Raw genomic sequence first — 14628 nt, 5'->3', positions numbered from 1 at the left:
CTTGTTCGTAAGGAGACCTTTTTAGGGTGAGTGTGTGTGTATACACAGTCACACTGCTTTCATTGGATGAATGCAGTAGCATCATCCTCTTACATCTACTATTGTTTGATAGCATTCCCCATGCACACCCAAACATGATTATTTCTCCCTATGTCTCCATCCGGTTTCACATTGCACTAATCCAACTCAATGAGAGAGAGAGAGAGAGAGAGAGAGAGAGAGAGAGAGAGAGAGAGAGAGAGAGAGAGAGAGAGAGAGAGAGAGAGAGAGAGAGAGAGAGAGAGAGAGAGAGAGAGAGAGAGAGAGAGAGAGAGAGAGAGAGAGAGAGAGAGAGAGAGAGAGAGACCCTTTGCTATTTTTTTTTTTCTTAGCAGTACTTACAGAATTATGGATATTTCAACTCCATGGTGTTTCAAAGATAGGTGATGCTTGAGAGTGGTGTGGCTCAGCAGGCTGTATTACCTTCCAAGTTTTCAAGAAGACGAGTCATGGGGTGTGTACTGTACCATGGTCCCTTACTTGTTATGTACCTCTTTTCTTAGCTGACTACCACAGCAACAACTACACAGTGACCAACGGCTGGAAGCTCCACAACACGGCCAAGAACAAGTGGTTCGTCTGCATGGCCAAGAACGCAGAGGACAAGCAGAAGTGGCTCGATGCCATCTTGAGGGAACGAGAGCAGAGAGAGAGTGAGTAGAATGACAAGGGGGATGTCACTCACACTCCTTCTCTCCCACCTCCATGGAGTGTGTGAAAGAATGCTCTCATGTTTTCTGGTTGTGCTGGCTGACCTCCTCGACTGATGCGGTATCTCAGTGTTGCTAACACAATAATGCTTCAGATAAACAAATGGTTAGTGTTTCAAGAGGGAACAAAATAATTCCTCCTGGCTGTTGTGAGAGCTCCAATTGTCGCATGCAGGCATTCAAATTAATTGGTGCATCACTAGGACTGTTGTGGTATGCTTATGGTATGTGGATTATGATGCAGTATGTCTTACTACCCAGAGTCTCTCTAGCTAGCTAGCATTTGTTTCATAAATAAAGTCTTTAAGATCATGACGTGATGACCTTGACCTGTGTTGCCAAATGTATGCAGGTGAGAGCCTGGAGTTTAACATTTAAAATAAATAGCCAGTCGCCTCATGCGACGCAGTACGAGACCATGTTTTCCAATCAACACCCCTGAGAGAGAGCACTTTCTGGAGCAGTTCATTCACAAACAAATTTGAGATGTGCAAAAAAACAGACTATTCGCCAGAGCCCGAAAAAGAGCAGTAGCAGCAGCTTTGCCAGAAACCGTAACGCACCAAGAGTGCCAATAAAGCTTGAAAGGCTTTTGCAGGATTCTGTGGCTGTAGGCATGCCTGGTGATACCTGATAGCATTGGAGGCAGAAATCACAACAGCTTTCCCCAAACTGCATGCACATGGAAATGACTCAACTTAAACAGCCAAGGGTTTTGAACAAATATCCACACCTGGTTCTAGCTGTGTACAACAATATTGAATATTTGAAATGTAGCGAATGAGCCTAACGCATGGCCTTGAGTGAGCGGTCACAGCATGTCATGGTATCAGTACCTGATCCTGTGGCTACAGTCGAGAAGTGGAGCTTTCCAGAGTACCAAGGGACATTCTGGGTATCCGGTTATGCTAGGCGGAAGTTGACCCTGAGGCTAATAGATACCAGATCAGTCACAGTGCAGCTGACCCCAACCCCCCTCCCTGAACCCCCGGCCTAGCCCACATCTGGAAGGTTTGACCATGGCCATTAGATCCACGGAACATCCCTTTCATCCCTGTTTTACTATTGATACCTGACCCATTGTTGGATTCCAGTTCCCGCAGCACACCTCTTTAAAAGGGTTTTGGTTGTGGCCCCTTTAAATACTCCCAAGACAGATCAATTTGTTTTGGCCCTGGCAGCTGGATGGGTCTGAGATCGTCTTATCAAAGATTTTGTGGCGATCGAGGGAAAATGAGTGGGCTAGCATGTAAGCCGGTTAGTCTGTGCCTGTGAGAGTGGGAAGAGGGGGTCTCTCGTCAGGCACTGACAGCTGGGGCAGCAGCCCGGGGTTGGGGCCCCCTGCACCAGGACCAGACCCCAGTCTGTCCAATGGCACTCTTTGTTTGAGTCTACTCCAGCTCCTGTCAAGTGTAATCCAACCCCACCTCCATCAGCGGCACCCAGCTCTGGCACACCCGCAAATTGAGTTGGAATCCCATGGTTTAGCAGGACAGTGGAATTTAGCCAATCAGAGAGCCTGATGATGGAGCTTCAAGGTTCAGAGAGCCCAACCGTGTAGTTTAGCAGCTCAGAGAGCCCCACGGTAGAGTTTAGAACAGAGCTAGTTTTACCTACAGTATATGGTTTGGTAGCTCTGTGAGCATGGTCGACCTTCAACGGCTCAACATCAACTCTTGTTTTGAATTGCCTCTACATGTTTTTCAGAATTTAACATTATCACTCATCTCAGTTGTGTTGCAGCTTGGTAAGCATAACTGCTGCTCTACACCAAAGATATAAATGCTCAGTGATGCCACAGTACATTAGCAGGCGAGTGTCGATACAGTACATTGGCAGGCGAGTGTCGATACAGTACATTGTTCGAGACCTAGACAGATTAACATCTGGATTTCCATCCGAAGGAGGTGGCATACGCCCCTGTACCGTGCCAGACTCCCCAACGAGGCCCTGCAGGCAGGGACATTGCGTCTTCTGACAGCCCCGTGACAGCCTCTCCCCCTTGGGGGCTGAAACGCGTAGACGTCAGAGGGCTGACTGGAGGAAATGGTGGTGTCCCTCAGGGTTAGGTGTTGGGCCTTGTTTTTTTTGCTGCTGTGACTGCCGCAGCCCCCCTGTGCAAGTCATGGGAATCAGCATGGCTTGTTATGCAGTGAGAGGAGGGTTGCAGTGTTTCTCTCGTTCACTCTCTCACCACACAGGGATTTATCTTTACCCCTATATTTTCTCCCCGTTCTTTCCTTCGTCTAAAAACCAATTTCGCAATTGGGTTGGACAAATATTGATTGCAGTTTCTAACACCTTATAGGCTTTCGATAATAACCAGGCTCATGAACTTCATATGCAAAATGCTTTGGTGTCTGACCCCTTGAATTTTTCTCTGTTGGTAACAGGTCTGAAGCTTGGGATGGAGCGGGATGCCTACGTTATGATCGCCAAGAAAGGCGAGAAGCTTTACCATATGATGATGACCAAGAGCCGCCACCTGATCAAGGACCGGCGCCGAAAGTTGACTACCGTGCCCAAGTGCTTCATGGGAAAGTGAGTTCTTTCCCACGGAATAATTAACTGACGAGGGAGGTGTCTGGGAATTGTTTTCCTCCCTGTGTTGGGAGCCAAGCACTTTGTCATTGGAGGCGACAGTTCCCAACGAATACAGAAAGAGCTTCATTAGAGAAGAGACCTTCCCTTTAACTGCCAGAGTATCATTTGGAACACCCTCCCCTCAAGGTGTGTCTGTGAATTAGCATGAACACACATGCTACAGGAATCATACATTTACCCTGCTTTCACAGTTATACGCACAAACCAACACACACACCTTGGCATGAACACACATGTGGGGACCACACTTTTAGTCTGCTTCCACAGCAGGGAACACGCAAACATTGCATGAACACACATACAGTGGCAAGAAAAAGTATGTGAACCCACTGGAATTACCTGGATTTCTGCATGAATTGGTCATAGAATTTGATATGGTTTTCATCTTAGTCACAACAATAGACAAACACAGTCTGCTGAAACTAATAGCACACAAACAAGAATATGTTTTCATGTCTTTATTGAACACACCGTGTAAACATTCACAGTGCAGGGTGCAAAAGTATGTGAACCCTTGGATTTAATAACTGGTTGACCCTCCTTTGGCAGCAATAACCTCAACCAAACATGTTCTGTAGTTGTGGATCAGACCTGTACAATGGTCAGGAGGAATTTTGGTCCATTCCTCTTTACAAAACTGTTTCAGTTCAGCAATATTCTTGGGATGTCTGATGTGAATTGCTCTCAAGGTCATGCCACAGCATTTTAAATTGGGTTGAGGTCAGGACTCTGACTGGGCCACTCCAGAAGGCGTATTTCTTCTGTTGAAGCCATTCTGTTGTTGATTTACTTCTGTGTTTTGGGTCGTTGTCCTGTTGCATCACCCAACTTCTGTTGAGCTTCAATTGGTTGACAGGTAGCCTTACATTCTCCTGCAGCAAAGCAGCCCCAAACCATGATGCTCCCGCCACCATACTTTACAGTTGGGATGAGGTTTTGATGGTGGTGTACTGTGCTTGTTTTTCTCCACACATAGTGTTGTGTGTTCCTTCCAAACAACTCTACTTTAATTTCATCTGTCCACCTAATATTTTGCCAGTAGAACTTTGGAACATCCAGATGCTCTTTTGCGAAATTCAGACGTACAGCAATGTTTTTTGGACAGCATTGGCTTCTTCTGTGGTGTCCTCCCATGAACACCATTCTGGTTTAGTGTTTCACGAATCGTAGACTCATCAACAGAGATGTTTCCATGTTCCAGAGATTTCTGTAAGTCTTTAGCTGACACTCTAGGATTCTTCTTAACCTCATTGAGCATTCTGTACTGTGCTCTTGCAGTCATCTTTGCAGGATGGCCACTCCTTGGGAGAGTAGCAACAGTGCTGAACTTTCTCCATTTATATGCAATTTGTCTTGCCATGGACTGATGAACGTCAAGGCTTTTAGAGATACGTTTGTAACCCTTTCCAGCTTTATGCAAGTCAACAATTCTTCATCTTAGATCTTCTGAGATGTATTTTGTTCGAGGCATGGTTCACTTCAGTCAATGCTTCATGTGAATAGCAAACTCACATGTTGTGAGTGTTTTTTTTATATTGCAGGGCAGCTCTAACCAACGTCTCCAATCTCGTCTCATTGATTGGACGCCAGGTTAGCTGACTCCTGACTCCAATTAGCTTTTGGAGAAGTCATTAGCCTAGGGGTTCACATACTTATTCCAACCTACACTGTGAGTGTTTTAAATGATCTATTCAATATAGACAAGAAAAATACAATAATGTGTGTGTTATTAGTTTAAGCACACTTTGTTTGAGTATTGTTGAGGAAGATCAGATCAAATTTGATGACCAATTTATTCACATACAATGGCAAGAAAAACTATTTGGATATTAACACACGCAGGAATGACTCATTTTAGACTGCTTTCTCAGCAATGCTCATGAACACACACTCGTTTTGCATGAACACACACACACAGGAATCACACATGTGGCCTGCTTTCTCAGCAATGCTCGCATGCACACAGCGAGCCACTGGACTGAGCTGCGCTCTCCTTTTTTTCTTTCCCATCAGTCTTTTGAATGCCATGAATTAACAATGAGGGCTGATTTGCCTGCAAGTAATGCATTTTTCATCATGCCTCACAGCTCCATAACAAAGTGTTTGCGAGATTCCTTTCAGGGGAAAAAAGGGAGGAAAACGATGTTGATCACCAGGCATTCATTATGGAGTCAGTCAGCATCCTAACAAGGGTTTAATGAGTTTCTTTAGAGCTGTAAAATGTCATGTCAGGGAGGTATGATTCCATGGGCGTTATGTGTGGGGCAGTTGTCATTCTGTCTTTATAAGGTTGAATTTTAAACCCAAATGAATTTGATACAGAATCCTACAATGCATATCAGTACCCTCCCAAGTACTACTGATAAGAGAACTCATAATGCCAAGAACAATAACATTTCACACTGTCCTGACTGTCCCGCACCCAAACAAGCTCAATGCTTCCCCCCTCCGTACCTCAAGCCGCCCATCCCCTCTGGTAGTTTTCCTTGTATGACATCCATATAAACACGAGGGGCAGCATTCTTCCCTCCTGTCAGCCCTCCCTCCCTGCATCCTTCCCTTCCTGTTTTTATTGAATGCATTCTCTCTGTGTTACTGATGTTATTATAAATGAACATAGCTCACTTCAGGAGATGTCACTAAGTCTTAGTGGATTAAATGATTCCGGTACCAAATGCCAATTTCACGGTGCCATTTTATCTTCGTAGCTCCCTAATTCCACAATTTTTCAACGTCGTATTTAGGCAGTTGGTCGTATTCTTCTTTTCGCCTTCCTCTTTCTCAGCCAATTTCCTAATGCAGGTTTCTTTGCTCACATTGGTGCCTGTATTGCATCTTGGGTTTGGCAATGCACCAGGACAGTATTCATTGGCACGAATTGGAAGAAAACAGGCCCAAACATGAAAGGGTTACCTTAATTCTTATCTTATTGTCCTATAAGAAACACTTGTTTTAGTTTTAGGTTACAAAACATTTTTCTATGTTTTGCTATGTTGTGCAGTAATGAATACGACCCAGATCTTGTGTATGCTGGATGTGCAAACTGATGTGGTTTTCACAAGATTAATTCATTTGACAGATTAGTATCTTGCACAATAGAAACAACATTTGCAATATCAAGTTCCTTGTTCAAGATGAAGCAAGCCTCATGTTGACTCTGATGTAGTATATCCAATAGCTAACTTAGATGACATTGTAGCATGCTGTGCAGAATGTCCGATACAGACACGTGTTCATATGCATGCACGCACACATACAGTATACACACACTGAGATAATTCCTTAACTTTATTGTACACCCCCCCCCACACACACACACACACACACACACATTACACATTTAGCCTGCTTTGGCAGGACTACTCATGACCGTTGGTTCGTTCATACATACATACACATTTGGCATGAACAAGCATGCATGAACATGCATGCAGAGGAACCATACATTTACCCTGCTTTCACAGTAGGGTACACAAGCACTCTCTCATATTTTGCATGAACACACACAGGAATCACACATTTAGCCTGCGTTCTCAGCAATGCTCACTCACACATACACATTCAGACAGTCGCTCACATTCACTGTTCGTCATTCAATGGGATATTGAGTTTGCTCAGTGGCGTGGAACATTGAGCAGAGGGAAATGTTATTTTATCTGCTCCAAACATCTGGTTTGTCTCAAGAGGGACAATACACTCTGAGGAGAGAAAATACTATATTTAAATATGAGTATGCTTGTATATGAATGGTGCTACAAAAGCCATGAATACAAATTGGCACATTTTGGAGGGAGTGAGAGCGAGAAAGAGGGTGTTTAAGGCTGGTGGGAGGGAGGACACTGGGAGCAAGGGAGAAGGGACAGAGGGATAGAAAGGTTTAGGAGATGTGGGATAGGGGATAAAGAAGGGAAGCGGGAGAGATGAATGAAAGGGAAAAGAGAAGGCACCTCTGTACCTTTTGGGAGCGCTTATCTGTTACACACACCTTTTAAAACCTATTTTTGTGTGTGTGTGTGTGTGTGTGTGTGTGTGTGTGTGTGTGTGTGTGTGTGTGTGTGTGTGTGTGTGTGTGTGTGTGTGTGTGTGTGTGTGCCATTTATAGAATTCAGGTGACTGCATATGGTCTAAGGTGAATAGCACCAATTTCCAGAATCAGTAGTGTCAATGCCAGGCTGAAACAAAAAGCCTGCACAACCTTTGCCTCTCCCAGAACTGTAGTTGCCCTTCTCATTTTGAACTATCCTTGCCTAAAGCTATATCTGTATTCTATACCATTGGTTCCCAACAAGGGGTACTAGGACCCCTAGGGGTACTTGAAAAGACTGAAATGCACATGAGAAGGTACTTAAGGGGTAGTCCGGGCAGAGAAAAAACAAGTCAGGCTGGACCCCAGGAAGACCAGCAGTCATCATGGCATCAGGAAATGGGGATCTCAATAATGAATAATTCATTAATTAAATTATTGGTTTCCCCATTTGCTGATGCCATGATGACTGCTAGTCTTCCTGGGGTCCAGTCTGACTGTATCCCATGCTATTGGATCTGTGTGGCTCAGGGTTCGATTCCTGCTGGGGCCACATTTATACAGAAAATGTATGCACTCACTTTGGATGAAAGCATCTTCTAAATGGCATTTGGTCTGTCTTTTTAAACTTTTTAACACCATGTTTATTTATGTTACACCTTATTACACTAAAGTGTTGTGTCCTTGTAACCACAGTGAGTTTGTGTCGTGGCTGATGGAGAGTGGAGAGATCAGCACGCCAGACGAGGGGGTCAACTTGGGTCAAGCTCTGCTGGAGAACGGAATCATCCACCATGGTGAGAGGACAGACTCTGTCCTTCATACCATTCTGTCATTCTTTCTGGCTTAACCCCCCTCTCACTTTTTCTCTCTGGCTCTCTTTGTCTTCCTCGTTCTCTCTCTGTCTCTCTCTCTTCTCTTATTCTATAGATGTTTCTCTCTAATCCTCACACTCTCTTTTATTCTCTTCTTCTCTCTTTCCATATGCCTCATTATTTGCACTTCATGGGTGTATTTGTTTGTATTATATTTTCAGTCTCACACTTCTGTCAGTCTCATTTGATATTATTTATTTATTATTTAATCCCCTCCTGTCTTGTTGTCTCCATGTTTCATTTATGTTTATTTAACCAGGTAGGCCAGTTGAGACAAGTTCTCATTTACAACAGCGTCCTGGCCAAGATAAAGCAAAGCAGTTGGGACAAAAACCACAACAGAGTTACACATAAACAAATTTACAGTCAATAACACAATAGAAAAATCTATGTACAGTGTGTGCAGATGTAGTAAGATTAGGGAGGTAAGGCAATAAATAGGCCATAATGCTAAATTGTAATTATTTTGCCAGTAACACTGGTGTGTTAATGTGCAGATGATGATATGCAAGTAGAGATACTGGGGTGCAAAAAATAAATAACATGGGGATGAGGTAGTTTACAGATGGGCTGTGTACAGGTGCAGTGATCTGTAAGCTGCTCTGACAGCTGATGTTTAAAGTTAGTGAGGGAGATATAAGTCTCCAGCTTCAGTGATTTTTGCAGTTCGTTCCAGTCATTGGCAGCAGAGAACTGGAAGGAGATGTTTTGACGAATTGGCTTTGGGGATGATCAGTGAGATGTACCTGCTGGAGCGCATGTTACGGGTGGGTGCTGCTATGGTGACCAGTGAGCTGAGATAAGGCAGAGCTTTACCTAGCAAGGACTTATAGATGACCTGGAGCCAGTGGGTTTGGCGATGAGTATTAAGTGAGGGCCAGCCAACGAGAGCGTACAGGTCGCAGTGGTGGGTAGTATATGGGGCTTTGGTGATAAAACAGATGGCACTGTGATAGCAACTTGGATGCAGTCTGAGTAGTGTTTGAGGCTATTTTGTAAATGACTTCTCCGAAGTCAAGGATCGATAGGATAGGCAGTTTTACGAGGGTATGTTTAGCAGCATGAGTGAAGGATGCATTGTTGCGAAATAGGAAGCCGATTCTAGATTTAATTTTGGATTGGAGATGCTTAATGTGAGTCTGAAAGGAGAGTTTACAGTCTAACAAGACACTTAGTTATTTGTAGTTGTCCACATATTCTAAGTCCGAACCGTCCAGAGTAGTGATGCTAGTCAGACGGGCAGGTGTGGGTAGCAATCGGTTGAAGAGCATGCACTTAGTTTTACTTTCATTTAAGAGCAGTTGGAGGCCACGGAAGGAGTGTTGTAATGGCATTGACGCTCGTCTGGAGGTTAGTTAACAGTGTCCAAAGAAGGGCCAGACGTATACTGAAGGGTGTCGTCTGCGTAGAGGTGGATCAGAGAATCAGCAGCAGCAAGAGCAACATCATTGATGTATACAGAGAAAAGAGTCGGCCTGAGAATAGAACCCTGTGGCACCCCATAGAGACTGCCAGAGGTCCGGACAGCAGACCCTCTGATTTGACTCTTCTGAGGAAAAGGTGGCGAATCGCATCTCTGCATGTCTGGCAGACATATCAGTGTGGATGACGGATCACCACCTCAAGCTGAACCTCGGCAAGACGGAGCTGCTCTTCCTCCCAGGGAAGGACTGCCCGTTCCATGATCTCGCCATCACGGTTGACAACTCCATTGTGTCCTCCTCTCAGAGCGCTAAGAACCTTGGCGTGATCCTGGACAACACCCTGTCGTTCTCAACTAACATAAAGGCGGTGGCCCGTTCCTGTAGGTTCATGCTCTACAACATCCGCAGAGTACGACCCTGCCTCACACAGGAAGAGGCGCAGGTCCTAATCCAGGCACTTGTCATCTCCCGTCTGGATTACTGCAACTCGCTGTTGGCTGGGCTCCCTGCCTGTGCCATTAAACCCCTACAACTCATCCAGAAGGCCGCAGCCCGTCTGGTGTTCAACCTTCCCAAGTTCTCTCACGTCACCCCGCTCCTCCGCTCTCTCCACTGGCTTCCAGTTGAAGCTCGCATCCGCTACAAGACCATGGTGCACCTCAGTACCTCCAGGCTCTGATCAGGCCCTACACCCAAACAAGGGCACTGTGTTCATCCACCTCTGGCCTGCTCGCCTCCCTACCACTGAGGAAGTACAGTTCCCGCTCAGCCCAGTCTAAACTGTTCGCTGCTCTGGCCCCCCCAATGGTGGAACAAACTCCCTCACGACGCCAGGACAGTGGAGTCAATCACCACCTTCCGGAGACACCTGAAACCCCACCTCTTTAAGGAATACCTAGGATAGGATAAGTAATCCTTCTCACCCCCCCCCCTTTAAGATTTAGATGCACTATTGTAAAGTGACTGTTCCACTGGATGTCATAAGGTGAATGCACCAATTTGTAAGTCGCTCTGGATAAGAGCATCTGCTAAATGACTTAAATGTAATGTAAATGTAATTTGACATACTGAACTCTGTTGGAGAAGTAGTTTGTGAACCAGGCGAGGCAGTCATTTGAGAAACCAAGGCTATCGAGTCTGCCGATAAGAATGCAGTGCTTGACAGAGCCGAAAGCCTTTGTCAGGTCAATGAAGATGGCTGCACAGTACTGTCTTTTATCGATGGCGGTTATGATATCGTTTATCGGACTTTGAGCGTGGCTGAGGTGCACCCATGACCAGCTCGGAAACCAGATTGCATAGTGGAGAAGGTACGGTGGGATTCGAAATGGTCAGTCATCTGTTTGTTAACTTGGCTTTCGAGTACTTTAGAAAGGCACGGCAGGATGGATATAGGTCTGTAACAGTTTGGGTCTAGAGTGTCTCTCCCTTTGAAGAGGGGGATGACCACATCAGCTTTCCAGTCTTTAGGTAACTCAGATGACATGAAGGAGAGGATGAACAGGCTTTGCAACAATTTCGGCAGATCATTTTAGAAAGAGAGTCCATATTGTCTAGCCCAGCTGATTTGTAGGTGTCCAGATTTTGCAGCACTTTCAGAACATCAGCTATCTCGATTTGGGTAAAAGAGAAGGGGGGGCTTGGGCAAGTTGCTGCTGGAGGTGCAGAGCTGTTGGCTGGGGTAGTGGAAGCCAGGTGGAAAACATGGCCAGCTGTAGAAAAATGCTTATTGAATTTCTCAATTATCATAGATTTATCGGTGCTTATAGTGTTTCCTAGCCTCAGTGTAGTGGCCTGCTGGGAGGAAGTGCTCTTATTCTCCATGGACTTTACAGTGTCCTGAAAATTTTGGGAATTAGTGCTAAAGGATGCAAATTTCTGTTTGAAAAAGCTAGGAAAGCAAAGGCTGTGTGTATTGGTTCCTGACTTCCCTGAAAAGTTGCATATCGCGGGGGCTATTCGATGCTAATGCAGAACGCCACAGGATGTTTTTGTGCTGGTCAAGGGCAGTCAGGTCTGGAGGGAACCAACGGCAATATCTGTTCTTAGTTCTACATTTTTTGAAAGGGGTATGCTTATTTAAGATGGTGAGGAAATTACTTTTAAAGAACGACCAGGCATCCTCGACTGATGGGATGAGGTCAATATCCTTCCAGCATACCCAGGCCAGGTCGATTAGAAAGGCCTGCAGCATTTGACAGAAATGAGGGCTGGTCGTTTGACCGCGGACCCAATACGGACGCAGGCAATGAGGCAGTGACTGCTGAGATCCTGGTTGAAGACAGCAGAGGTGTATGTAGAGGGAAAGTTGGTCAGGATGATATCTATGAGGGTGCCCATGTTTACGGATTTAGGGTTGTACCTGGTAGGTTCCTTGATCATTTGTGTGAGATTGAGGGCATCTAGCTTAGATTGTAGGACTGCCGGGGTGCTAAACATGTCCCAGTTTAGGTCACCTAACAGTACGAACTATGAAGATAGATGGGGGGGCAATCAATTCACATATGGTGTCCAGGGCTGAGGGGGGTCTATAACAAGCGTCAACAGTGAGAGACTTATTGGATTTTTAAAAGTAGAAGCTCGAACTGTTTGGGCACAGACCTGGATAGTAAGACGGGACTCTGCAGGTTCTCTCTGCTGCAGATTGCAACTCCTCCCCCTTTGGCAGTTCTATCTTAATGGAAAATGTTGTAGTTGGGGATGAAAATTTCAGAATTTTTGGTGGCCTTCCTAAGCCAGGATTCAGACACGGCTAGGACATCAGGGTTGGCAGAGTATGCTAAAAGCAGTAAAGAAAACAAACTTGGGGAGGAGGCTTCTGATGTTAACATGCATGAAATCAAGGCTTTTACGGTTACAGAAGTCAATAAATGATAGCGCCTGGGGAATAGGTGTAGTACTGGGGGCTACAGGGCCTGGGTTAACATCACCAGAGGAACAGAGGAGGAGTAGGAAGGGTACGGCAAAGGCTATGAGAACTGGTCGTCTAGTGCATTGGGAACAGAGAATAAAAAGAGCAGATTTCTGGGCGTGGTAGAACAGATTCAGGGCATAATGTACAGACAAGGGTATGGTAGGATGTGAGTACAGTGGATGTAAACCTAGGCATTGAGTGACGATGAGAGAGGTTACATCTCTGGAGGCACCAGTTAAGCCAGGTGAGGTCTCCGCTTGAGTGGGGGGTGGGACAAAAGGCATGTTGAGCAGGACTGTGGGTTTTACAGTGAAGTAAAACAATAAGAACTTTCTGAAACCGCAGTAGACAAGGCATATTCACATTAGAGAGGGTCAAAAAGTAGTCACAGGTGTTGATCGGGAGAGCTCAGACAATAACGGGTAAATGTGATGGATGGGCAGAGAGGGTCAGTCCGGTACACACAAGACCTGAGTTCAAGGCTGCGGCTGACAGATAAACACATTTATGTACCGTGTTAGTGAACAGTCCAGCAGGCATCAGCTGTGTAGCCGAGTGATCACAGGGTCCAATGAGCAGCAATAGGTGAGTCAGGGAGCCGTTCGGTAGTCACAACTATTGTATTGTAGCCAAGAGTTAGCTGGTATACTTTGTCGGCTAGCCGGGAGATGGGCCTAGCTCGAGGCTAGCTCAAGGCTAACTGGTGCTTGCTTCGGGACAGAGGTGTCAGCCAACAATAGCCACTCGGTTGCAGCTAGCTAGCTGCGATGATCCGGTGTAAGGGTCCAGAGCTTGCAGCAGGAATCCGGTGATGTGGTAGAGAAAAGCAGTCCGATATGCGCTGGGTTTATATAGCGCTTTGCAGACTGGCAGGTAATTGATCTAGCTAAAGCTGGATGGTATCAGAGCTCAAGGTCAAGACCGCTAGCAGTGGCTAACAATGAATACTAGCTAGTAGCTAGTTAGCTGGCTAACTTCTCATGGAGGTTCTAGTGTCTATCCAATGAAGGATGGTAGGAAAAAGAAAGAAATAAGAAATATTTTTCATAAATAGTTACAAAACCATTTACCCAGGTTTATACCAGCAGACTTAGTAGTTTAGTTACAGGTTCCCGATAGAAATGATGCATTGATAACAGAACACACACACACACACACACAATGTATTTGGAGCTGACAGTGAATCACTTGGGGCCTGCCTGCATCTAATGCAATAACTGACCTAAGCTATGAGAGCTGTCTCACGCCAAAACAGAGAGAAACCTGCATATTTCTTGACACTGCCTACAGTGGCCCAGTAGGCTCAAAGGCAACACTGACTGGATTGGGGGGGGGGGGTGTTGTGGGATAGGACATGGGGACAGTGATGGCTTTGCCTCTGTGGTATAGGGCTGCCACTCATTAGGCACTGATCTCAAGGGGAGCACAGGTGACGGAGAATGAGATTCAGGGTGACAGCAGAGAGTGGCAGGGAAAGAAGGCAGGGGAGAGAGACCTATTTTGTTATGGGGAGCTCAATTTGTGTGTGTCGAGTCATCAGCATCTCAAAACCAATTTCCCTGTGTATTCCCCTTTGGACTTTTCATTTATGATTTGAGAGCTCTCAATGGGTCTCCCTTTGCACTGGCTCAATGGATGTTCTGAATGATTAGTGATGAATGTTTAACTAATGAACCAATCAGTTGTTGAACCCTCTCTCTCGCTCCCCCTCTCGCTCCCCCTCTCGCTCCCCCTCTCGCTCCCCCTCTCGCTCCCCCTCTCGCTCCCCCTCTCGCTCCCCCTCTCGCTCCCCTCTCGCTCCCCCTCTCTCTCCCCCTCGCTCTCCCCCTACTCGCTCTCCCCCTCGCTCTCCCCTCCCTCCCCCTCGCTCTCCCCCTCGCTCTCTCCCCTCGCTCTCCCCCTCGCTCTCCCCCTCGCTCCATCTCGCTCTCCCCCTCGCTCCATCTCGCTCTCCCTCTCTCTCCATCTCGCTCTCCCTCTCTCTCCATCTCGCTCTCCCTCTCTCTCCATCTCACTCTCCCTCTCTCTCCATCTCACT

At 46.0% G+C, this 14628-nt stretch overlaps 1 protein-coding gene across 1 annotated transcript in view; it reads left to right on the top strand.

Annotated features, from left to right (window-relative positions):
- The window catches only part of LOC124046193 (phosphatidylinositol 3,4,5-trisphosphate-dependent Rac exchanger 1 protein-like), a 147673-nt gene that overhangs the window by 64418 nt on the left and 68627 nt on the right, over positions 1 to 14628 (top strand). Inside the window, exons 9-11 of the mRNA XM_046366302.1 lie at positions 543 to 692; positions 3143 to 3290; positions 8074 to 8174. Coding sequence (XP_046222258.1) covers positions 543 to 692; positions 3143 to 3290; positions 8074 to 8174 — 399 coding nt within the window. The remainder of the gene's footprint in view (positions 1 to 542; positions 693 to 3142; positions 3291 to 8073; positions 8175 to 14628) is intronic.

Source organism: Oncorhynchus gorbuscha, linkage group LG10 (genome assembly GCF_021184085.1).
Source record: "Oncorhynchus gorbuscha isolate QuinsamMale2020 ecotype Even-year linkage group LG10, OgorEven_v1.0, whole genome shotgun sequence".
Taxonomy (NCBI): domain Eukaryota; kingdom Metazoa; phylum Chordata; class Actinopteri; order Salmoniformes; family Salmonidae; genus Oncorhynchus; species Oncorhynchus gorbuscha.
The sequence above is the reverse complement of the archived record's forward strand: the minus strand, read 5'-3'. Positions and strand labels throughout refer to the sequence as shown.